We start from the raw sequence: 26801 nt of genomic DNA, 5'->3' as shown, positions 1-26801 counted from the left end.
CATTACCTCATTTGCTCCACACCACAACTTCATTTTAGTATCATCAAGGACACGGGAGTGATGAAGAGGCAGGGCCAGTCGCTGACGTGCAGGGATCCTGGTGCTGACTGTGGTGACCAGTTCTCCATACAAGCAAGAATCAGAACATCATGGGAAGAGCCATGAAAACCCACATCAAGATATTTAAGTAGCTGGAACCAACTGAAATGCTGAAGTCAACCCAGTGAAGGTCTTGAACATCTGCGGAATATCAGGCACTGCAAATGGCCCTGTCTCTGTCCTCTGAGAGCTAATATGCTAGAAATGAGACAAAGATTCAAATAGTGAAAGTACATGGTGCTGGTAACTACTGGTAAGCAGTGTGCCCAAAGGCAGTGAGAAGGGAGCCAGGCAGCTTGACAGTAAACCTGAGTGAAACTGGCAACACTGAGTAGGAGCTCGTTAGATGGATGGGCATAGGGAGCATTCCAGAGAGGAAGAGAACATGTGCAAAGGCACACAATCAAGAATAAATTGAGAAGGAGGAAGTTTCTATGTATCTAAACAAGTTGCAGGAATCAGACCACAAAAGGCTTTATGTGATATGCTGAAGGGTATGTATTTTATGTTATAGAAATGATAAGTTATTGAAAATTTTGACAGTAATATAATCAGAGTTATATTTGATGAGAGGTCAATGGTCAGTCTGTTGCTCCTTTGAAGCGAATCTGTCATTTTCTCTAGCTGCTTTTATGATTTTCTCTTTGCCTTTGGTTTTCTTGGTAGTTCCTCTTGATGTACCTAAGTCTGGATTTTCAAAAAATTTTACTTGTAATCACAGGTCATCTTAAATCTGTGATTTGGTATCTCACCTGTTATGGAACATTTCAGCTACTACCTTTAAATTTCATTTTGCTTATTTCTTTCACTCATCTCCTTTTGGAAGGAGCTTTAACTTATTCAGACCCTCCTCTTCTGTGTTTTCTATTTGTCTCCCCATGCTATAGTCTGGATAATTTTTTCTTACTGCCTTCCACTTTGTTAATTTTCTCTTCCGCTTCATCCAGTCTTCTGTTAAATTTGTCCATTGAGGCATTGTTCTTTAAACTATGTGATCAAAAACACTATACTTTTCCTCATCCACTGAGTTAATTTCATTATGGTTATGTTTGTCTCTAGAATTTTTATTTGGTTTCTTTTCCAATTTGTTTTGCCACATTTCATGGTTTCCTACTTTTTGTAGATATGTTCAAGCTTATCTTTTATTATTTCTTTAAATACAGTAGTTTTTTTACAGATGGTGATGATTCCATTATCTGTTGACATTTATGAAGGGCTGTTTCTATTGTTTATGGTTGTTGATGGTTCTTGCCATTGGAGTATGGTTTCCTTGGGTGCCTGGTTATATTTATGCACTGATCACTGAATAATTTGAGGCCTAGGTTGAAGAAACCTTCCTTTGGAAAGAACTTCCACTTGGTTTTGCCAGATACCTGCAAGCATGCCAGCCCTTAAGCCAATTCAAGATTGGAGATTCCTTGGTTGACCCAGTCAGTTTGAAGCCAGACTGTAATTCCACCTGTGAGCTGGTACATTTCAGGTCTACCCTCACTCACATGGTGTAGCCCTTTGATGTCCCACCTTCTTGTGAGACCCCAGCTGCTTTATTTCTGTTCCCCACCACTGCTGGTCAAATCTGCAGTTATTGCCTGGGTTTCCCATTCCAGTTTTAACCTGGTAATGCTTGTTAGCTCTTTAATGCTCTAAGTTTTAGGGTTTTTTTTTTTTCACTTTATTCAAATATTTTTAGTTTCTTCAGTGGGCAGAAGTGTGTCTTAATAACAGCCCACCATTACTATTAACAGAAAGTCCCTGGGATTTGTATTTTACAAATATTTTTCAGGGAGCAGTGTAGAGCATAGTTAGGGACACTGATGGGGTAGGAACAGGGGAGGGGGCAGTGGTGATCTATGCAGGAAACACAACAGGGAGGCAGTAAGGAAGCTCCTGTGATAGTGCCTAATGTTACATAAGACAGAAGCACAAGGGGTGAGAGAAGAGGCTGGTACTCTCACACTTTTTTTCTCAGCAACTCCATGAAGGAAGTATTACTATTTTGATTTTTAGAGACTAGTAATCAGCAGTTCAAAGGTAAAGTAACTTCTCCCAGGGTTCATTCAAGAAAATGGTTAGTAGAGGGTGAGTCAGGACCCAGTATGACTCCAAGTCCAGCCACCACAGTTGAATGAGATCTGGAAGAAAGACAGGTACATGTGGGTGGGTTCCAATGAGGAGGGGAGGGTTGCCAAAAATTTTATAATTCAGTTATAGATAGACATTGATGCCAAGTGATAAATGGCTCTCCATATAATTTTACTGCTTCCACCCATACAGATGATAGAGCAGTTAAAAGCATGAGCTTTGAAGTCACAAGACCTAAATTCAAACCTAGGTCCTGTGACCTTAAACTATGTGGCTTTGAAAGAGTTACTCCTTCTTTCTGAATTTCCTTCTTAGGAAATCAGGAACAGTTTCCATATTTATGTTTATAGGTAGTGCCCTGGCACAAAGTACAATAACAAAAACAGAGATGTTAGATACTATTAATATATTGTTGTTGTTGATATTATTATTATTATTATTATTATTATTATGAGCTGTTGCAATGAGTTTGGAGTGAATACAACCCTGCTATCCTGGACACAAAAGACTGCACATGACTGGTGTACAGGACGATGGCAACATTATAAAATGGGCCACATTTCCTCTGTAAAATGTAACCAATCTTACAGGGTTAATGGGAAAACTAAATGAAATTAATGTGTGTAAAAGTGCTATAGTGGCTAAAATACAGTACACACTAATTGCTATACAATATATATTTGCATTACATACACTGTTCTGTACGCTTGGTGCCTTCAATGTGCGGTAAGGGGAGACGAGAGCTGGCGCTATGCAGGCAGACAGAGGCCAGGTCAACATGAGAAGTGTGGATTTTATCCCAAAGGCAATGAAGAGCTATAGAAAAAAGTAGGCGGGAGACTAACATGACTTACGCTTTCAGAGGCTCACATTGGTTGCTATGTAGGGAGCAGATTTAGGAGAAGTGAGACTGGAGACAGAGAAGCCAGTTGTTAGCTGGTTACTGCAATCAATCAGACTAGTGGCAGAGGGGATCGAGGGTTCTATATAGAGAGGTACTTACAAGGCAAGATTGACATGATTATTTGGAGCTAGCAGGGAGCTGAGGGAGGGAGGTCATATGGGGCAGAGTAAGAAATGGGGAAAGCTGCCTTAATTCCGCAAACAGAAGTTCTCAGAGTAGAGGTCCCGGACCAGCAGCAGCATCACCTGGGAACTCTTGGAAATGCAAGTTCTCAGGTCCCGCCCAGATCTACTGATTCAGGACCTGGGGGCGGGGAGTGGGGGCAGCAGTCTGTTAGTACAAGCTCCCCAGGGGGTTCTGATTCTGACTCACACTAAAGTGTAGGAGCCACGCTACAGACAAATGGGCTATGAGCCACCACAGGAAGAGCATCCACAGGCAACCAGGAGGCGATGGAAGTTCAGTTGGGACTTAGTGAGTCTGAGGTGATCTGATGCTTAAGAGAGAGTCTGGGCTGGAGATGGAAATGAGGGTGTCCCCCGTGTACCGAGGGCAAATGGATAAGTGCGCTGGCCTCTTCGGAAATGGGTCAAATTAGAAGGGTCAAAGCAGGGAGAAACACCAATATTTAAGAAAGCAGAAGTAGAAAAGCCTGCAAGGAAACTGAGGTATGGTCAGGGAAGTGGGAGAAAAATCATGCTAATGTGGGGTGAGAGAAGAAACACAAAACAAACAAAACAAAACAAAATCAAGCATTTCAACAGGGAAAGGATGATCAGCAGAGTGGCCTTAGTAACAAAGTCACAGGCAACCCCAGTAAGACTAATTTGAAAGAAGGAAACAGTGAAGTCAGAATGCCGTGCGCAGGGAACTAAATGAAAGGTAAACTGAGGAGATGAGGGTGTGGACCAGGCTCCGGAAGTCTGACCACAAAGAAGTGGAATAATACAGGGTGGTAGCTGTAGGGGTAGAGAGAAATTACAACATGGTTGCTGCTTTATTTTTTTAAGATAAGGGAGTCTCGGTTAATTGCTGATGGGAAGGAACCACTACAGAAGGTGTGGTTGAAGAGGCCACAATTAGGAACAGGAGGGGGCCCTGGGCAGGAAGGGATGGGATCCAGAACCAAGGGAAAAAGATTAGCTTCAGGCAGCTTCAGGCAGCAGGACAGAGATGCCACCTTCTCTGTAAATGGAGGAGGAGACAAGCCATCTGTAAATACGGTGGCTGAAAGCTGAGAGGGACCGTGGGGGGTGGGCAGCTTTTGTTTTCTCTGAAACATGTAAGCCAAACTCCTCTACTGAAAAGGGCTGGAGGAAGTGGAGGGTATCCACTACCTTCCAAGCTGGCTCCACAATTCCAGCGGAGGATCAAATGCAAATGGCATCCCCAAACAGTGGCCCTGAACATGCCAGGCACTGTGCTCTGTGCATTCAAAATAAAACTAGGAACTCGCTATTAAAGCACCTACTGCACACATCTGGCACTGTGCTAGGTGATTTACCTACACCACCACATTTAGTATTCTCCAATAATCCAATGAGGTAGGTGGGTATTATCATGCCAATTGCAGACAGAAGAGAAATGAGGCTCACAAAGATCAAGTAACAGGCTTGCCCACGGATACCAGCTGGGAAGTGGCAAGGGCAGGATTCGAACTTAAGTGTCATGAATGCTGGTACCTCGTGCTCTTCCCATGATGCCATACAACCTTCAGGATCCTCACAGGATTGATGGAAGTGAGAACAGAAAAGAAAACATGATTTTGAGAGATCTGCCTGAGTGATAAGACACTGGGAGAAGTCAATCAACTCTGTTTGGGGCAAATTTTGAGTTTGGGATGACAACGGGATATAATTATGACAATATCCTCTACCCAAGCTGGAGATGTGGTTCTACATCTTGGGGTAGAGGCTGGGAACATCAATGAGATGATAATGTCTGAGAGCAGACAGATGGGTCGAGGCTAGGGAAGGAAGGACTTAACAAATTAAAAGGAAGAACAGATGAACAAAAGGAAAGTTAACACTCAAGCATTAGGAGGGGAAAAACCCCCTCACTACCAATTTTTCTATATTGTTCTCATCTGCGGACCGGTGAGAGGTTAAGAAAAGAGGTACTCGTCATGGCAGGATCTGGTCACCCTCCATATCAGGCTGACCATGCAGATGCCTTCAGGTTCCTGAGTTGGAGCCGAAACCTTAGATAGTGAGGCTTTCAGGCCCAAACCTGAGTTTCTCACAGGGCCATCTTCTCAGATGGAGCTCTGCACGGATTCCCATTCCAGCTGTGAACTGTATTAATTACATCATCAACACTCTCCTGCTTTTCCCCAAGCACTCTCTGCTCCAAATCTTTCTCTTGCCCAGGAGAAACCACTTTAAAATTTTTCTCCACTAAAGCTTTAATTGGCTTTTAGTTTCATGGCTCCCCAAAGACCCAAAATGTAGGCACACAATGTAGCTGGCTTTAACTTACTAATTCTGCATCTTTCCCAGCAGATGGATGATTCCTTCAAGTTTAAGCTGACTTTCATCCGAGGTTTTCTTAAAGGGGACAACCTTTCCATCTGATTATAATGTGACCATTTCAACACGAGAAACACAGTGTTTACTAAAATCAAACTGGTGTTTATTTACTCGACCTCTAAGGTCCATAAAAACTTCAAGAAATGAAAAAGGTGCTAAGTTATCTTGGAGGGTTAAGTGGAGACTGGCCTCAAACATGGGAAGCTAGACTAGATGAGTTTTGCTGTTTTCTGAGTCTTCAGCCCCACATATATCAAACATATATCTCTCTTATGCCCCAAGCCTCTTAAAGTACATGAGATATTTTATCCTACTGAACATCTCTCAGATATTCCCTACTGAATGGGAATAATAAGACCGAGCCCACTGCTCGGGCAAAAGGGAAAGAATTAAAATGCTGCTTCTCCAAGAGCCAGTCATCTTTATCAATTCACTTGCTGTGACCTAAAAAAGGCATGATCACAAAGTGATCATTAATAGGCAAAAGAAAACAGTTTGAAGAAGTTGATTTTTACAGACTGCCTCATTATCTGAGATCCATCAGGCCCCCTAGGAAACAGAACAATGCACCACTCAAAAACAGCTAATGTTTGAAGCATCTCTGACGGAAAATTGTTTCTCCTTAATAAGGTAACAAGCTCTAACTCTAAATGCAAATCAGACTAATGTGGATCACCCCAGCCAGGTTATATAGACATGAATGAGTCATTGCTTTTGATGCCAAATTGGTGAATCTGAAGGTTTTATAATGGATCCTGTGTGGCTGCTGTGGACCCAAAGGACTCAGGTGTTAAGCAGGAGAGGGACCTTGGTCCTTCATCGGTTTCGAAGAAGGAAAAAAAAGGGGGTCTTCTGCAGAACTTTTGCTTAATGTAAGACTCAGTTCTCAGAGTTGCAAGGGGATGAAAGATAAGCAAAAACAGTTACATAAGGGGAGAAAAGAAAATATCCAACCATAATAAGATCAGTGATGGAACACAGACTGAAAAAAAAGCAGCTATGAAGAAGAATCATAGAAGGGAAACATCGCACATTTAGTTGGAAGAAATAGGTAACGGAGGAAACATCCCGCAGTGAGCAGACTCTAATATGGCCCCCACGGATCCTCGCACCTCCTGGGCTACACATCTGTGTATAATCCCCTCCCTCCGAGTGTGGGAAGGGCCTGTATCTTCCTTCCAGCCAACAGAATGTGGCAAAGATGATGGTCTGTCACTTCGATGACTGGGTTACATAAGACTGTCTCTTCCATCTTGTTAGCAGATCCCCTCACTGGATCCAGTGAAGCCAGCTGCCACATAAAGAGGCCCATGCAGCAAGGAGCTGAGGCAGCCTCTGGCCAGCAGCCGGCAAGGACTGAGATCTCAGCCCAAGAGCCCACAAGGAACTGAATACGGCCAACAACCACATAAGCTTAGCCTTCAGTTGAGTGACACCTTGATTATGGCCTTGTGGGAAACTCTGAAGCAGAGGACAGAACCAAGCCATTCCCAGATTCCTGACTAAAGGAGAACCTCGTATCCTATACTCACGACACCTTCGACACCAGATGTATGGGTTTTCCACACCAAGCAATTCCCTAATTCTCTGGGTGTCCTACAATTTAATTCAATTCAGACACTAACTACCTAGAGTTAGTACAGACCTCACAGGTTAAGGGTTCAGTCCCACAAGACCACCCCCAACTTCAGACACCAAACGTACGTAGTGGGTCTCTAGGTTACCCACACTTCTGAGTTGGCTACATATTGGGGGGCGGGGGAGAATTCCCACGACCCACTCCTCAGGTTCAATAATTTGCTATAAAGGCTTAAAGAACTAAGGGCAACACTTAATGTACGTTTACTGCTTAGAACAAAAAATATAATAAAGGATATAGATGAATAGCCAGATGAAGAGGCACACAGGGTGAGGTCTTAAAGTATCTGGAGTGGGGTGCACTACCCTCTCAGCATGGAGATGCATTCACTAACCCAAACCTGTGAGTTCAGAAATTTTGACGAGGGCTTCATCACATAAGCATGATCAATTATCACTCAACTGCCAGCCCTTCTCCCCTCCCTAGAGGATGGTGGGTAGGGATGAAAATTTCAAGTTTCTAATCATGGCTTGGTCTTCTGGGTAACCAGTCCCCATCCTGAAGCTATCCAGGGGTCCATCAAGACTCACTTCATGGAACAATAGACACTCCTATCACTCAGGAAATTCCAAGGGATTTAGGAGCTCTGTGTCGGGAACTGGGGTCAAAGACCAAATATTAGAACAAAAGATGCTCCTAGCACCACTATCACTAAGGAAATTCCCAGGGTTTTAGGAGTTCTGTGTCAAGAACTGGGGGCAGAGGCCAAATATATATTTCTTATGATGCTACACTGACCCACAGAAAATGCAAGAAAATAAATGTTACTTTAAGCCACTAAGTATGTGGCAATTTGTTACACAGCAATAGATAATTAATACACGTGTAAAATGACAGCTGAAATTTGAAGATTGGAGGGATGATTTTCACAGGAGATGGATAATTAGGCAGCATTCACGGCAAAAAAAAAAAAAAAAAAAAAAAAGAGGCACAGATGCACAAAGGCAGAGGAGGGCAGGGAGTATTTCGGACCAATACGAAGTCCAGCTTGGCTGGACCTAAGCTCTGAGTGGTAGCTGCAAGAACATAAGCTGGAGAGGCAGGCAGGAGATCCCTGGTGGGCAAGAACAGCCAAAGGGAGCCATGAGAGGTCATCACTGATATGGGATCTGAGAACCTCTGCAGGAAGACTGATTGGACAATTATTGTTTCAAGAGACAACAGGTTTCAAAAAAAAATGGGTTTGGAAATGTCTATAAAGAAATGCTATGCTTTCTCCTTTTTTTTTTTTTTTAAATTTTTTTTTCAATGTTTTTATTCATTTTTGGGACAGAGAGAGACAGAGGATGAACGGGGGAGGGGCAGAGAGAGAGGGAGACACAGAATCGGAAACAGGCTCCAGGCTCTGAGCCATCAGCCCAGAGCCTGACGCGGGGCTCGAACTCACGGACCGCGAGATCGTGACCTGGCTGAAGTCGGACGCTTAACCGACTGCGCCACCCAGGCGCCCCTGCTTTCTCCTTTTTAAGATACTTTGCCTTCCATTGCCTCATTTGATTTCTGCAAGAAACTATGAAGTCAAGGCGGGTATTTATTATGAAGGTCTTTACTTACTTACTTACTTACTTACTTACTTATTTATTTATTTATTTATTTAACATAAAAGGAAAATGAAACACTAAGAGGCAAGAATGACTAGCAAAACCTCTTGCTCAGTACTTTTTCTCCTAGTAAGAGTGTTGCCACATTTTGTTGAACTCCCCCTTCCCTGGTAGAGATGCCAACAGGCCTAACCAGATAGGTTTGGGTCCCGACCCCAATGGACCACAGAGAGCCCAAGGAGTATTTGTACCTGGAATGGCAGGTGCAGTGAGACCTGGCTGGACTGCAGAGTCAAGAGTGCTAACAGTCTAAACTGCAGAAGCTGGCATCAAGGGGGCTTTGAAATAGGAGGGTCAAAAAGAAAGTCAGAGCCAAGGCCAAGCCTCTCAAGTTCATACTTTATTGCTGCTTCTGGCTCAAGCAAATGAGTCAGAGCTGAGGGGATGGGCCCAACGGGGGTCAGCTAACTGGGAGCAGAGGTGAGAGACTTTACTGTGTAGCTGAACTTTTACTCCGGGGGCTAGTGAAAGGGTATACAGGGGTGGGAGGATGGTTCCACTTCTAGGGATGGGGTGACTCATTCACTTTTTTTTAAGCAATATCTGAAAACCAGGGATAATCTTCTCCTATAAAATGTTAAATAAGATCTGTCTTTAATGGTGGACATTCTATACCCAGAGTAGGACAACTGTCAGTTCTCTCTCCCCATCCAGAGCCACATGTCCCAGTTGTGTTTTTTTTTTTCAATAGGCTTAGTTGGAATCTTCCGCGACAGCTTTTTGTGAACCTCAACAGATTAGAGCTACCACTACTCTATTAGGCAAAGATTTCCCTCGACACGGTTGCTGCATGACTTAAAAAACCTAGTTGATAGTTCTCAGTGGAGAAAGAGGATTATTTAGAACGATCCAAAAGGGAAGTCAATCCCAGTAAGATGGACCTGCAGGCATATAATTCTGTGTGGTGGCAAACAAAAAGGATCAGGAACCTTAAGGAAGCAGGTTAAACGCTACGTTACAAAAAGACTTCATCACACAACTGAATAAACTTGGCATATGCTGGCCAAAGGGATGACTTGGGAAGATCTACTTGAGTGGGCCTTCCCTTCTTAGAGTCTAAAGACCACAAAACTCACAGACAATAGTGTCCAGAATCCCAGGAAGCGGGAAGTGGAAATGAAGACATCATCAGTCACCATCTGTAACTGATTCTGTTTCCCAGTTCAATAAATATCAAACTCAACTTTTCTCCTTCAATTCATTCTCATGCAAAAGAAAGAGGTCCTCTGTGAATAAAGGTTGATTTTCAATAATTGCGAGAATTCATCTTTTTAAATACAAATCATCTTAATTATTTGATACCCACTAAGGAAAGAGAGGCATCCCTTCATTTCAAAAATACTCATCACTTCCCTCTTAGTTCCATATGCTTTTCTCTTCCTCTTCTTCTTCTTCTTCTTTTTTTTTTAATTTTTTTTATTTTTGAGAGAGAGAGACAGTGCATGAGCAGAAGAGGGGCAGAGACAGAGAGACAGAACTCAACGCAGGCTCCTGACAGCACAGAGCCTGACGCGGGGCTTGAACTCACGAACTGTGAGATTAAGACCTGAGCTGAAGTTAGACACTTATCTGACATAGCCACCAGGCATCCCAGTTCCATGTGCTTTTCTGTTAGGTCTTGTACAAAGCTCTCAAATATCAGTTACTTCCCAACCTTCAACCATGTCCCTGAGTTTTTTGTATCTCCTAACTTGTGCTTGGTTTTATAGGCCAAGGACTACTTCTAGTCATTCCAACTGTGGGCCATCTACTTGACAATCTTGTCAATTTTCCATAGCCCCAACTGATGATACTGTTCAGACCTATAACTCTCACCATCCCTCCTCTGGGTCTACAGCTCTATTTCCAAATGCCTACTGGATGTCATGACCTGAATGACCTTCATATAACTCAAATTCAACATGTGATCAGAAACTGAATTCGTAGTCCCTCTCACCACTGGTCTTATCTGTCTCATTTAAAAGACTGTACGTACTCATGCAGTTACTAAACCAGGTATCAGGTTGATCTCGTTCCTTGAAAGCTCCTCTGCCTCACGTCCCATACCTGATCTGCCATCTAACTCTGCCAATTTTAGCTCTGAAATATCTCAGTCACCTAGCCCTTCTTCTGTATCACAGCTGCCATTGCTCAGTCAGGTCTTCAAGTATGACCTCAAGTCGTAACTGGTCCCATGCCTTGCTCCAATTTCTCCCCTCTTCCATAGTCTCCTTTCCTTAACAACCTTGGATGACTCCCCAGTACCTCAGTCTCTTAGCAGCCACAGATAACTAGACAACCACAGTCTATTTTTTCCAGCCTCCTCTCCAGACTGCCCACCAGGCACCCTGCACTATTCTCACTATAGATACTACTCTAGCCTCCCTCCACTTCTGTGACTCTGTTCATACCAACAATATTTTTTACCCTTCTTCACCTGGCAAACCTTACTCATCCTTCAAGGCCCAGAGAATAAATTGCTTTCTCCCCCCCTCCCTCCTCCTTTCACCTTCTACACTTTCTTCTCTGAATGGTTCTTCCCTCTCTCTGCAAATCTGTTCCTCTTCTCTATGTGCATGGTCTGTGGTTACTAGCAGTCTCTGTTCCCTAATGATTGTCTCCAGCCCTCATTCCATGTCACATTTTTGTTCCAGAGTCCTCAAGCTGTGGAGAAAAAAATCTAACTGGTTACTGGCCAGTCAACGTGTTGAAGATCCTTGGGTCAGGAGTTCACTCAGTTCACTGAGGACAGGGGACAGACTGTATTTACCACTTTAGTAAAGGCAATTCCCATCAAAGGGAACTAAGGCAGGTAAGACCCAGAACACATATGTGTTATCTATAACTCCTCTTATAGACTAATTTCACCTCAAGGACAAGCATCTAGATTTTATTCTTTGATCATCTTTTTTTCCCAGCAGGGAGCATAATTCCTGGCATATAATGTCCTCTGTGTTTGCTTGGATATTCTTGGTTGAGATGATGGAACATTCAACATAAACCAGCTTATCTGTATCAAAGGTGACTCAGTGGCTCACGCACCTGCAAGTCCAGAGGAAAGTCAGGGTCCAGGGTCAGCTGACGTAGGGCCCACAAATGGTGGTGGGGCCCAGATTTTTTTCTAGTTCTCCATTCTTCTATTCACAACACTGATTAGCAAGTCATAGAATCGCTGCCAGGAGCGATTAGGGATAAATGTTTCCTGTTGATGTCCATCAGGAAACTTCTTACATCCCAGAACTCCAAGCAGGAGTCACCCTGATTAGACCGCTGAGGTCATGTGTCTTGGGAAGAGGAAATGGTATGAAGATATAATGTCTAATACAGTAACCACAAACCACACGTAGCGATTTAAAATAAAATTAATGAAAATGAAATACAATTAAAAATTCAGTTTCTCAGTCACACTAACATGTCAAATGGACAACCATCACAGGCAGCTAGTGGCTGCCGTACTGGACAGTACAGATTAGAATACTTCCAATTCTGCAGAAAGTTCAATTGGCATAAGGTAAGCAAGCATACCAAGCAACTGGTATTAAGGCAACCAAGACTCAGCTCGGCAGCTGAAGTCACCTTCACCCACAGTACAAGAAATCTGGGGAAGGAACAGATGAAAAGCTGAACACATGTGGGAAAGGGAGAAAGGGAAATAGACATTAGGTGGGCAACGAACAATGCCGAACATATTCTTATAGAAAGAAATTAAATTGATCTGGTATGCTTTGCTCCTTAAATAATATGATCCATATGCAGAAGTTTGTTATGGTAAGTACAAGGTATTTTTCTTTTATGAACTCACTAACTTCCTGTGGGACACTGGACAAGCCAAGTAACTTCTCTGAGCCTCAGTTTCCTTGTCTGTAAAACAAAAGGAATGAACTGAATCAGTTGTTTCTAACCTTTTAATCACAGCAGATTTTTTTATTGCACATTTTTAAACATTAATTTTTGCCCAGGATCTCACACTCGGAAGTATTTTTAGTAACTTAACTGAACTGAAAATTAATTTGCTATTCTGTTGTTGTTTTATCAAAAACATGTAACTGTTAACTACAGCTTCTGATCGGTGAGGAAAGTCAATGCTACCATAGTGGGCTGGTATCATTTGTACCACAAGCGAGGCTGACCTTGGAGTCTTACTGAAAGCAAATTTATTGTTTTCACTTAGTGCTATGAAATATTTACAAACAACGTGAAGTGCTCCACTGAAAGCCCTTAGGGGTAGACTGTATCACATGTCAAGAAGAGCACGCGATCTTGTACGTAGGACGCACGCAGGTCGAGAATTCTACAATTTCTATGGTAATGTGACTATAATCAGATATAAATAACCCTTGTCACTAGCATAGACTGGCCTGACCTGGAAAGTACCAGAGAAGGGGATGAGTGGATGGACTGGGAAGAAAGACCCTAAGGGTAACTGAAATCTAGTGAGCAAGGGACAGGAAGTAAGGAGAAAATGACACCACTGCAAAAAGTTGCTGATCTTCCCTTTTCATTACCAGTAAGCCCAAGAAAAGTGGATTACCAAGTAATCCAGGAAGCCAAATATAAAGCTAGAAGTGGACAAGCAAGCAACAGAATCAGGAGCACCACACCGAAAAGGGGGCTAGAGGAGCCACGAGGAAGGTAGCTCCAGAGACCTTCAAGTCTTCACTCAATCTCTAGAAGGGCAGGTACACGTTGTGGCGGACATGCTAGAGTTGTGGAAAATTCCTATTTTCAGATAAAAGCATGAACAAGGTTTATTATAGATTATTTCTTTTTATGTAAATTTCTATTGTAATAATTTTGTATTAAAAGGGCAAGAAAGACAACAGGCATGTCTATTAGAGGTGCTATAAGGGATAGACTGGGGCAGGGTAGAGTCTGTAAATTACTTGTAATGTTCTAAAACCCAAGCCCCCTATGCCTGCTGAGATGTCTAAAAGAAACTAGGCACCTAGGTAGGAGTGATTACATGATAAAAAATGGGAAGAGGAAGTAAAATGGACAAGCCAGTGAAAGAATTGGGCAAGCCCCAATTATGTTTCAATAAAGAACAGATGTAGTTATTATTACTTCAAGACTTCTTATAATTCATCATGATTTTCTATTTTTATTAACCCTTCTAGAAACTACGTATTTAATTTCCAAAAAAAGATCCTTTAAAAAATCCTACAATGGGACGCCTGGGTGGCTCAGTTGTTTAAGCATCTGACTTCAGCTCAGGTCATGATGTCACAATTCATGAGCTCGAGCCCCGCATTGGGCTCTATGCTGACGGTGCAGAGGCTGCTCAGGATTCTCTCTCTCCCTCTCTCACTCTCTCTCAAAATAAATAAATTTAAAAAAACCCCACATTCCTCAAACTGCTAAATAGAGAATCACCACATGAAAGCAATTCTACTCCCAGGTATAAGTCCAAATGAATTAAAAACAGGCACACAGATACTTGTGTACCAATGCTCATTTCAGCATTATCCACTATTCAAAAGCCAAAAGGTGGAAACAATTCAAGTATTCATGGATAAACAGAATGTGGGACACACAATATAATGAAATATTATTCAGGCATAAAAAGGACTGACATGCTGATGCATGCTACAACATGAATGAACTATGAAAACATTATGCTAAAGGAAATAGGACAGACACAAAGGAGAAATAGTGTATGATTCCACGTTTGTGAAATATCAAGAATAGACCAATTTATAGAGAGGAATAAGATTAGTGATTATCAGGGGCTGGGGTAGGTGAAACGAAGAATTAGGGCTCAACAGTTCCAGAGTTCTGGCTAGGGTGATGAAAAATTTTTGGAATAAATAGTAGTAATGGTTGCACAAAATCACGAATGTAATTAATGCAACTGAATTGTGTATTTAAAACTGGTTAAAATGACAAGTTTTATTCTATATATATTTTACCATACACACACACACGTTTTCTTCACCTACAAGAGTTTCTGCTTATGACAGAGACTTGAGGACGGGGGATAGTTTGACAAACAATATTTATTGCTTTGAAGAAGGAGACCCCAGGGTTAGAAGAGAAGGGGCAGGTCCCTCTGACAGAAGGAGAACCGAGCGGCTCTTCAAGAAACTAACTAGATGCCAGTGACTCTTTAAATTTACATTTCCAGTTCAAACTTCTGTCATGAACTTCAACTTGCACTTCCAACTACACATGATCACCTCAGATTTTAACATGTCTAAAAGAATATCCTTAGTAATAAAAAAATAGAAATTGGTTACTTGCAATAAATAAAAACAGTAAAAATAAATTTCTATTAAAAATTAAACAGGTCAATAACTAAATTTCAAAATGAAGGGAAAATTGAAAGAGGCTATGATAATAGGTGCAGACAAAATTGAACAACTGAAAAGACTTTGTACAACTCAATCCCACTATATGAGAATATGTGGTTAAAATATGTAATTTTCCTGGAAAATATAAATTATCAAAATTTATGCAAGAAGAGGAAAAAATCCCTACAGAAACCAATAGTCATCAGAGGTGGAAAAGTTGCCAACTAAAGAAACCCTAGCCCACATTTCAAGTACGAGTTCTTTAAATGCTTCAATCATCGAGAAAATCTGACCATTCTCAATGTTGTTTTAACTGCTCCAAAGCACTAAGAAAAAGGCTCCCCAATTCTTCCTACAAAGTTAACAGAGCCTAATACCAAAACAACAAAAACAGTACAATAAAAAGAAACCACAGACCAATCTCACATTTTGCACAAAAAAAAATCCCAAAATCACAAATTCTTTCCAAAGAAAATTGAGCCACATGTTAAAACATGTTACATACCATGACCAAATGAGGAGCATGGTCACATGAGGGATGCAAGAATTATTCAATGTTTTATGTTATGTAAATAAGCCAAAGGGAAAAACAGTATCGTGAAAGAAACTCAAAACGCACTTGAAAAAGAAAAAGTCAATATCCATTCCCAATAGGAACTTTTAGTAAAAAAGAAAGAGGACACTCGGTTAACTTGGTCTCAAGCCAACAACCAGCCCTGTGCTGGAGGGTGTAATACTGAAAGCATTTCCATTAAAGTCCAGAAGAAGGCAATCACCACTATTATGTAATACGGCTCTTAAAGCAATGGCCAGTGAAATGAGGTAATAAATAAGAAGGCCAAAATTAGAAAGGAAGGTGCAAATCATTATTTGCAGATAGAAACTATTTCATACGTACAAAATCAAAACAACCAACTAAAAATTATCAGAAGTAATAAGAGCACTCATTAAGGTTTCCAGTTAAAAAAAAAACCCACATTATAACATCCCGAATATGTCTTTAATATACCAATAATTATCTGGAGGAAAATGTTCGAAAAAATGTCCTTTCAAATTAATACCCCAAAACACAAAATATTCAAGTTTTTTCTAGTAAGAAATGTGTGAGATAATGCCATATATAAACTATTAAGCATATGAAGAGGATCTAAGATTTTTTTAATTCACAATATGAATAGGTGTGATAAATTAAGATGCACATAGACTAGGCTACAGTCAAAACAGCAGAATAGGGCACAAATTGTCCCCCCAAAATACCCCACAACTGAGAAAAGGATTGAGGCAATAGTTTTAGCCTGAATTATTATAATTAGTACCCCACAGGAAAAAAACAAGAAAATAAACCAATCCAATAACCACTTAAAACAAGGAACTGTTGAATTTCCTAACAATAAAAAATAATTAAAACACATTAAAGTCCTGTTCGGCAACTATCAATTCCAATAGTTTAAACCAGTGGTTCTTCAACTATGGTTTGAGATTGTCTCAGAAGGTCCATAAGATCAAAACTCTTCTCGAAATGATACTAAGACATTATTTGTTCTTTTCATTCTCGTTCTCTCCTGATGTAAAGCAGGAATCAGCGACGAAGCTGGCCAGCAAGCCAGATCCAGCCATGTCTGTTCATGTTGTGCCTGTGTGTGTGGCCACAACACTGAAAATATTTACTATATGGCCCTCTACAGAATACGTTGGCTAACCCTTGCTCTAATGACTAACAGAATGTGTGCTTATGTGTTTTTTTAATGTGTTTTCTAGAATTTTCTAAGATCTTAGATTTAAAGTATAAACAAGTACATTTTAGAGGTTAATTCCACTTTTTTCTCAGTATTTCCACTGTGATTATATCTACTACAATCTCATTAGCTTCATTAAGACCCAACAAATCACTATGAAACCTGAAATTTTCCTTAAATGTGCAGAGAAACACAACTAGAAATAAGTACACTGGGGCACCTAGGTGGCTCAGTCAATTAAGTGTCCAACGCTTGATTTCAGCTCAGGTCATGATCTCATGGTTTATGAGATCAAGCCCTGAATCAGGCTCTGTGCTGTTAGTGGGATTCCCTCTCCCACTCTCTCTCTCTGACCCTCCCCTACTTGGGCTCTCTCTCTCAAAATAAATAAATAAACTTTAAATAAATAAAAATATTACACATCACAAAATAGAAGCTGAAAAGCACCTAATTTCATGTCCACAGTAAGATGAACCACAAAATCTTCTAAATAGGCTGCAGTCATATCTTTTACACTCTGTAGTGTTTCTGACTCTCACATCACTTGCAGAATGTGGGGAGCTGATTCAGCACTTTCTTTCTGCAGCTCATACGCTCTGGAGGACGGTACAAGACGAGAACAGGGCAGCAGTCAGCCCAGAGACCCTAGAGGTGCTGTGCTCGGTGAACAATACAGCAGAGATGAGATAGGTATAAATACTTTAATGAAAACTCAAAATGGAAATTATCTGATACACAGACAATAGTACGGCTTGCTGTGCAGTGAGACAAAAAGACATAAACAGCAAGCAATTCATTTAAATTACTGTAATCAGCATTAACCTTCCCACAGGCAGACAAAGCAGCTCTGGGGTCAGCTGTCGGGAAAACAAGGGTGAGGGGGTGAAGAGGAGCCGTAGGCGTCAGCAGGGAGGTACTTCCTGAAGAGCTCCCCAAGTACCGAGGACAGGGCTACAGAAGGTGCCTGGCACTTGGCAGGCTCTTGGTGAAAACACTTGAGATGGATGGAAGCATGCATTCACCATCCTTTCACCTTCGTCAGGCTTGGGCTCAGCAGAGCACCAGCAACATCCTAGTCACTGGATGACTAAACCAATGGCAAAGGTAAGTGGCACAGCCTGGGACGGTTTTGAGACCGGGCAGGCACCAATGGAAGAAACTCCAAAACCATTTCTTTCCATGACTTGTCACAACGTCTCTGACTAAACCCTTAATATTATAGAATATATATTTCATCACAGAACTTTTTAGCTAGATGGAACTTCTGGCATAATTTTGCCCAACTCCCTTATTTCAGAAGCAGAGTGGAGACTGCAAACTTGCTCATCTTACTCCCAAGTCTACTGCCATTTCCACTGTCCCAGGTTACCACTAATAGCACTCCTGCTCCATGCCATGTCAAAGAGACATAGAATATAAAATACCTGAAGGTAAGTTACACAAGAAAAAGGCTTATAGAGTAATAGTTTTAGTACCTATTGATGATCCTTGACTCAATCAAATTATTCTACCGAGGGTTGAGCCACCATGAAATATTTAACCTGTGCTATGAGTATTGGTAGCTATGAGGAGGGATATATAGCATAATGGTTAAGAGGACAAGTCTAGAACCGTTCAATTGTGGCTACATGGTAGAGTCCTGGACTCTCTGGAGAGCTTTTTAAACATACCAGATCAACTAGAATCAGAATGCCTGGGGTGGTATCCAGGCATTGATATTTTTTAGAAAGCTACTGGGGGACTCTTCTAAAGTATACTTACCAACTGTGTATCATTCCTGTGCTTTGGAAATAAAAAGCTACAAGTACCTCTGAGATAAATACTGTTAATATTCCTGAAACAGATACTAGGAATGTTGTAAGAAAAAATAACTGAACATAATGAGGATTAATTATAAATATAGTTGACCCTTGAACATTTGAACTGCCCAGGTCCACTTACATGTGGATTTTTTTGAATAAATACATATAGTAATGTAAATAATAATGTAATTATATACATATAGTATATAATATAGTATATATACATATAGTAATGTATGTCTTCTTCCTTTTGATTTTCTCAATAACATTTTCTTTTCTCTAGCCTACTTTATTTAAGAAAAGAGTATGTAATAAATATACAAAATAGGCATTAATCAACTGCTTATGTTATTGGTAAGGCTTCCAGTCAATAGTAGGCTATTTGTAGTTGAGTTTTGGGGGGGTCAAAAGTTGAATGTGGATTTTTGACTACAGGGGAGTTCAGTGCCCCAGCCCCCATTTGTTGTTCAAGGGTCAACTGTACTTAGACAGGGCCTAGCACCCAGTAAATACTCAATAAGTATCAGTGATTGTGATTATTATGTGTAAATACAACACGGGTATGCATATATACAAAAATATATCAAGCTATAGCCTAGTATACACATATGCACCCCTAACAATACAACTTCAAAATATACCAAGCCACAATTTAGTTAAGGAAGAAATTATAAGGAAATTAAATACTTAGAACGAACTAATAATAAAGATACTATATATCAAAATCCTTGGAATACAGCTAAAGAAGTATTTGGGGGGAAATTTATAGCTCTGAAAACAGTTCAAAGGAAACAGGAGAGGTTAAAAGTAATAAGCTAAGTATTCAACTCAAGAAGTTAGGAGAAGGGCAAAAAAGCAAACCCCTAAAATAGAGAATTAAATAACAAAGATAAGGGGCCCCTGGCTGGCTAAGTTGGTTTAGCGTCTAACTCTTGGTTTTGGCTCAGGTCATGATTTCATAGTTCATGAGATTGAACCTCGCGTTGGGCTCCGTGCTCACAGCATGGAGCCTGCTTGGGATTCTCCTTCTCCCTCTCTCTTTCTCGGCCCCTCCCCCACTCACTCACATTCTCTCTCTCTCTCTCTTTCTCTCTCTCTCTCTCTCAATAAACTTTAATAACTAACAAAGATAAGGGCAAGTATCAATGATATACAGAACAGCATCATCAACAATAAACAGAGAAAAATAACACAACCAAAAAGCATGTTCCTTGAAAAGATTAATAAGAGAGATCTTTGGCAAGCAAGGGTTACCAAGAAAGGGGCACCTGAGTGACTCGGTTGGTTAAGCGGCAAGACTCTTGATTTCAGCTCAGGCCATGATCTCAGTTTGTGAGACTGAGCCCCACATCAGGCTCCACACTGACAGTGCGTGAAGCCTGCTTCTGATTTCTCTCCCTCCCCCACTTGCACTCGCTCTCTCTCAAAATAAATAAACTTAAAAAAAAAGGTGACCAAGAAAAAAAGAAAGATTCAAATAATCAAAATACAGAATGAAATGGGAGGCAAAAGCACAGGCACAAGAAGTTTTCTTAAATAATGAAGAACTATTAAAAAGTGTCAGGATTATCTCTAGGCTAATAAATTCAAAAAGATAAATTCCCATTAAATTATGCCAAACTTGGCACAAAAAGAAAGAAGTTGAACAGATCAGTCAGTATAAAAGCGATGAAAAGAGCAAAGATCTTGCCTTCTAAAAAAACAGCAGGTGCAAACAATTTTACAATAAGTTCTACCAAATTTTAAGGAATTCCTATCCTACACAACCTGTTTTGGAAAAATAAGAAAACCAAAAACTGACCAGAACATTTCATGAAGCTAATATACTCTTGATTCTAAAAATCAGATAATGACAACAAAATGATAGGTCTATTTAACACGACAGAAAAATTCTGCCCTAAATATTACCTAAGTAAATCCAACAGTGTATTTAAAAAGTAATAATACATTGGGACTAAATAGAATTTATCCAAGAATTCAAGGACGTCTTTGAATTCCTAAGATGGTTCAATATCTGAAATAGATTTAGAAAGAAACCAGGTAATAATCTCCATAAATAAAGAATCCACATTATAAAGTTAAACAAATGGCAAAACTATGGAGTTAAAAAAAGATTATACTGGAGAACATCTGTTTGAACTAAGAATAGGGAAAAACTTAAAAACCCATAAAGTACACAATTAATTCTATCACATTAAAATTAAGGGTTTTGTTCAATAAAAGACATCATGAGGTTAGTGGAGAAATGACTAAATGACAGAATGGCAGAAGATATTTGTAATGCCAAAAATGGAAATGTGATTATTATAGAGAATAGATGAGAAATTCCTAGAAATCAACAAGAGAACAGTAACCCTGATAGAACAATAGGCAAATGATATAGAAGGGCAATCTGCAGAACGTAATCTAGATTACAAAAACTAGAAAGCTGGATAATCCTGGCTGTTGGCAGGAATGAGATGATGTAAGAAGTCTCAGGCACTGCTGGTGGAGGTGTAGACTGCCGGAATCATTCTGGCTTGGGTCAAAGCCTCAATTAATAAAGAACTGCTTCTCTGCCTTGCAGAATATATATCCTTTGTGCATATATTTCTTTTGGGGACTTCACAGGGAGGAATGGCTAGTCTAGCACAGGATCTGGGCCTTAGACATTCTAGGTCCTGACCAAATGCCTCTACCTGAATCGCACCTGATAGGACTGCATTGCCCACTGAGTCTAAAAGACAGAGAAGCCAAAATTCCACTGCACCCTTCTAACACAGGTCTGGATATGGCTTTACCTTTTTTAAAATGAGATTTCAAAACACTGTCCCAAATTGTGGTTGATGGGAAAGTATATTTAATTTTTGATATAATTTCTGAACTAAACCTGACTGCCTTCTAGTTGCACTAATTATCATTTAGGGAAGATGCGATCTCAGAACCTGGAAACAGAAGAAATTTAGCTCCAACAAAGAATGGATTCGAAGAATGGGTTCTTGGTATTTAAATAACCCAGAAGTACCACAAGAGAATAATCATATGGGTCCTCTTTTCTTACCCAAAGGGAAATACAGTCACTTTTCATCCAAGGGAATGGGACTTAAACAGAGGCACTGAACGGGCGTGTCATTGGAAGGAGACGAACCTTAAGTGAGAAGAAAGGTCTCATCCTGATCCCGAAGCCAACTGGGGCAGGCCCCAGAAGGAGTAGTAAGATTCAACTCTCAAAAGGGATCAAGGATTCCATGCAGATTCTTCCTCCAGAAAAGAGCTGGAGGTGGCCAGGAGATAGAAGACAAGTGAAAGGGTCACTGGCTCTACATTCAAGCCCATGTTCAGTCATCAGGGTACTGGTAGAGGCTTGTCTCCAGACCAGAAAACTGAACAAGATCTCAGGCAGACCCAGCAAGGACAGAGGACAGGAAATGTACATCAAACCTGATGAGGTCGTGAGCATGAAGAGTCAGAGGCCAAAACTGCTCTTCAAATTCCTGAGGATGAAAGATGCAGAGCTATGGTATCACTTGGCCATCATGATTTTTATCCTTTGGAGTTTGCTAACCAGGCAACCATTACCCAAATATCTGATAACAAGGAAAATTTATTTGGGTTGTCCCCAGTCTCTACCCAGATGGCAGACTTCTGTGCCGACAACAAAGCTGCTGTCTGGAAAGCGGCAAAAGCTGAGCCTTGGGAGCCTATGGGGCTGGACCTACGAAAGGGGCCCAGCTCATTGGTCCACTCTCTCTCAGGGGCTGAGGGTGATGCCTATCCATGCTGTCTTCCTAGAAGAAACTACTGGTCAGGTCTGAGGTGCCCAGAGAAACTTTTTTCTTCATGCAACAATAGACTTTTGTGGCAGACCCTCGGGCTCTCTGCGCACTTACCAGAGAAACTGGTAGTTACAGCAAAGACAGGAATGTTTCCTGGGCACACAGGGTTATACATTGTGGACACATGCAACAGGTAACGTCTGTTTTAGATAAAAGAAACGTGAGATTAAAACAAAATAAACAAATAAAAAACGCTCTTTGGAACACAAGTGTGAACTAAGATTAATAACCGTTTGCAATTACGCACAAAGCAAAGAACCTTTCTAGAAGTCTTAGGAAAAGTTTATGATGTTCTTAAGGTTATGGTTTGTTTCAATAACAAATTTCAAAACCTAAATGGTGCAAAAAGTACTAACATCCTAACTGTAACCAGATTTTATGTTATCCAGAGAAGAGAAGCTGGTTGAAATATCCTAAAAACACCGTGATTTTTAAAAGAGCAAATTGCCATTTTCCTAAATATCAAGAGGGCAAGAAATGAGAAACAGCCATGTGGTTTCACAAACTCTCTATTTAGAGGCTAGCAGGAAAGAAAAATTTGTACCACATACTGCGGGAAGGATTAAGGCCATTCCCTCAGTCAGGCCTAGTAAGGAAGCAATATAAACAACAGTAAGGTAGGAAAACCATAAAAAGAGTAAGGAAAAAACATGCATACAATAGACATGTAAAGGGTTCAGTGATATTTACCTATAAGAGAGAAGGAGGGGAATTACAACAGAGGACAAATCAAGAACAAGTCTGGCATTAGAATTTCCCAAACAAAGGGCAAAGTAGGTTATTAGCATCCACCCTGACATCAACTCTGTCATCACTCCCATCCACCAACACTTCCTTGCCTTTGTATTGGTACGAACCACTAATAAGAAATCAAGGCATCTTCTCCCTTCAACTTGGAGCCCAGGGGAAAAGAGGCTCCTGAGGTCTGCCAAGTCCAATCACCAGAGCTAGGTTTCCATGAAGTAGTTTTGGACCAAATACTAAATAAGTTTTCAAGCGCTCCTTTGCCTGGCCTTGTCCTGCAAGTATCTCTCTCCCTTGGTGATCTTGTTGACGGAGAATTTAGCTATCTGGAGTCCTGGTTATTTCCCTCTCTTCTCATAGAGAGGACATGACTCACAGTACTGACGTCGTTACTATATAAATGCACTCTCAGAAGAGGGTCACGGTATCCAACCAGTTTTAAAGGAAGAAAGAAAAAACACCAGAAGAATGAAATCGCGAGGAACAACATCCAACCGAAATTGGCTGGGTCTTGAACAGTAAATCACTAGTTAACTAAGCAAGCCACCAAACAAAAGGAACCTGGGTGCCTCAGGTCAGTGTACCTGGTGGGCCACTGCAGTAGTCTCTTCATCCAAAAGGAATTTCACAGTTGGAAAGTCCTTCTGAATGAACAGCACTTGGCACCAAAACGCTAGGCATGTTTTCAGAAAATGCTCACCACCCCACGTCACTACCTCATCAGCAGTGAAGAGACAGAGTGATCCTTATGCGGTCACTTCCTGAAATCACCTCCAGCTTACTTCAGGATGTCAGTGAGATAGGCTCACCAGTCCCTATCACAAGGTGTCCATAAAACATCCTCTTTTAGTAATCTTCTGGCATTTCTTCTAGCCTTTCAAGGGGACTGTGCCAGAAACCTCTTCCTGATGAAAAAAACAAAACAAAACAAAACAAAACAAAACAAAACAAAACAAAACAAAACCAACCTCATAATCTAGTTGGCCTAGCCAGGTCAATCGTTTCCATTTCATAGTACAGATAGAACTCAATTTGGCTGGAAAATATACTCCCTGTATTTAAAATGTCTTAGACATCTATCCAGTAAAATATTCCAATTTGGGGGGGCTACTTTCCCTTTAGTCTCCTAGAGTCAGCTAGGCCCTTGGTCATGGCTCTCCCCCAATGTGTTTGCAACTGCTTTCTTCTGCATCCGGAGGACACATGGCTTAGATTTTGATTAGAGACAATAAGACTGGGTTTTTTCAAGGTTTAGAATCAAAACACTTTGAAAAGATAATCTACTTATCAAATCTAAGGTGATCCGGTCCCACCACCAATGACAAAAAGATACCGAGTTAAAGCAAAATGAAGGGCAAAATGAAGTGCTTTTTTGGATTTGAAAGATCAGTTTAATTCTGTTCATATGAGCCACGGGGGTGGACTGGGCACATCACAGGAAATGTCAAGGTTGGCTATCAATACAACCCAAGACCCATTAGGAAAGGACAACAGCAACCACTAACCACAGGAACCAGCAGCCAGAAGCTGTCCTAAAAGCTGCCACTGGTTAGAAATTGGGAAGGTCCCAAATGTACCATGTGATTAGGTCTGTAGCACAGAGAGGCTCCCAAAACTGAAAACAATGAGGTTAGCGTAAAATAAAATGTCAGGCAGCAATCCAGTACTCACTTTTGTCATGAACACAAACTGAGAGTTTCTGAACACCATCAACCAGAACATTCTGTGCGTTGCCATGTCCATCTTCTGAGTCGCTGTCATCAAACTGAGCCTCTATAATGACATCAGGACTGTCATTATAGCCTTTCACGGACTGCTGCGGGAGATGGCTTCCACAGAGCTCTTCAGGGAGATCTAATTCATCGGTACCTTCTGTTTCTTTGTCATTGCTCTCTGGTTTAATTACCTGAAGAAAATAGAAAAGTTCTGCTAAATCACTGGAGGGAAGAACAGGAAATAACAGATTTAGCTTTTTTCATTTTCCTTTCTGAAGGAAAAAAACTGCACATTCAGAAGCTCAAAGCAATGGACACTCGCCATGTAGCCTGAAAAAAAATATTTATTTTCCAGGTACACGGATCACCTTATGGAAATGATCAATTCAGCAATGCCAGGGTGGCACTCAGCTCCTCAAGGTGCCCAAGATTAATGTCATATCTGCTCCTCATTTTTCTGATGTACATTTTCAGCCCCTCATCAGAGGCCCTGAATACCACAAGGACTATGCTGCTTCACAAGGGTTCATCACAAGGGATCAATGAATATCTTCAGAGGTGGTAAAAGAACTCAACATAGTATGTTACTGTGCTCCCAAATGAAGCCACAAGAATATAAGGTGAAATGGAAAAAAACAAAATTAACTGTAAATAAGAGTTTGTAAATGTTCTCATAAAAAACGTAAACTCTTAATTCTCCATTCTGAGGCTTGAAATCAGTATACAAAGCACACAACTGATGGATATTTATAGAACTAAGGAAGCATTATATGACAATATTTTCAAAAAAAAGAAAAGGAGTAAAGCAAACAGAAGAAGAGTCCAGATACTAATCCACTTAATGATTTGTCACATAACAGTCATATGTCAGTACTTTGATTTCTATGGCATTTGATTTCTATGGATTTCTGTAGCAGTTTCTCAATGTGTTTATATTTGAGAGGTCTAATATTTTTCTGAGTTTAAACTTAAAGTTTCAAGTTAGATGCCTGCCTTCAACAAGCCAGATTAGCATCTGAATTAGACCACACAAAGATCATATTAATAAGGGGTCTTTGTTTCACACAAGGCAGAGAAAGCTATTAAAAGAAATCTTTCCCAAAACATTTTCATGTCACAGATTCCAATTAACAACATAACCATCCCCAGACAATGAATATTATATTCAGCTAGAAAATCAAAGTAAAATACTACAAAGGTATTCACAATCAGAATAAAGATTCTAAGAATATACTCCCAAGTTTTTAGAAAAGTGACTTCAAGAAAATGCGGTAACAGAAAAACGTGTAAGCAGTAATTTTCCAGAGTAAAATTGTGCCCTTTAATAGCATTTTCTTGATTCCCAATTTCCGAATATATTTAATGAAATTTTCTTTCAACTCTTGCCATGTTTTGACTGTTGTCAGATTCATTCAATCATTTGTTCATTCTTTCATTCATCCATTTGTTCATTATTTCATTATGAGAAGTTTGAAGGTTCCTTTCCTTTGATAGAAGAAAAAAAATCAGCTGGTTAGGCCAGAAATCTCTAAAAAGATCCCCTTAGGCCTCTTACTGCATGAAAACATAAGAGTAAAACCATAGTTAGGTCTTTAAATTAATATACAATCATAAACCCAACTCCGCTTATCACATAAGTCCGGTTTTCATACCTGACCCAACACAGATCATTCAAAAAACAGAATTTGCTGACAAGTTAGGGAAGAAAAGGAACTTGACATCTGTGTCTGGCAAACTCAGTAACGGGAAGATCTGCCCCTGACCATCCTCAAAGAATTTACACCCTTGAGCATTGTCAGAACAGCCCAAAGCACAGGCATGAGGTATGTGGGCACACTCTGTGTCTAAAGCATGGTGGCTACAACAG

At 40.6% G+C, this 26801-nt stretch overlaps 1 protein-coding gene across 4 annotated transcripts in view; it reads right to left on the bottom strand.

Moving 5' to 3' along the window:
* DIS3L2 (DIS3 like 3'-5' exoribonuclease 2) overlaps nt 1-26801 on the bottom strand; it is a 348656-nt gene that overhangs the window by 198652 nt on the left and 123203 nt on the right. For 3 of the 4 annotated variants that reach the window (XM_043578169.1, XM_043578167.1, XM_043578168.1), the window contains exon 6: nt 24891-25125. In XM_043578169.1, coding sequence (XP_043434104.1) covers nt 24891-25125 — 235 coding nt within the window. Of the gene's footprint in view, nt 1-22529; nt 22616-23935; nt 24134-24890; nt 25126-26801 lie in introns of those variants that run through there. The other variant, XM_043578170.1, reaches the window with a different exon arrangement.

The sequence above is a fragment of the Prionailurus bengalensis genome, chromosome C1 (assembly GCF_016509475.1).
Source record: "Prionailurus bengalensis isolate Pbe53 chromosome C1, Fcat_Pben_1.1_paternal_pri, whole genome shotgun sequence".
NCBI lineage: Eukaryota > Metazoa > Chordata > Mammalia > Carnivora > Felidae > Prionailurus > Prionailurus bengalensis.
This window is presented reverse-complemented; position numbering and strand designations above follow the sequence as displayed.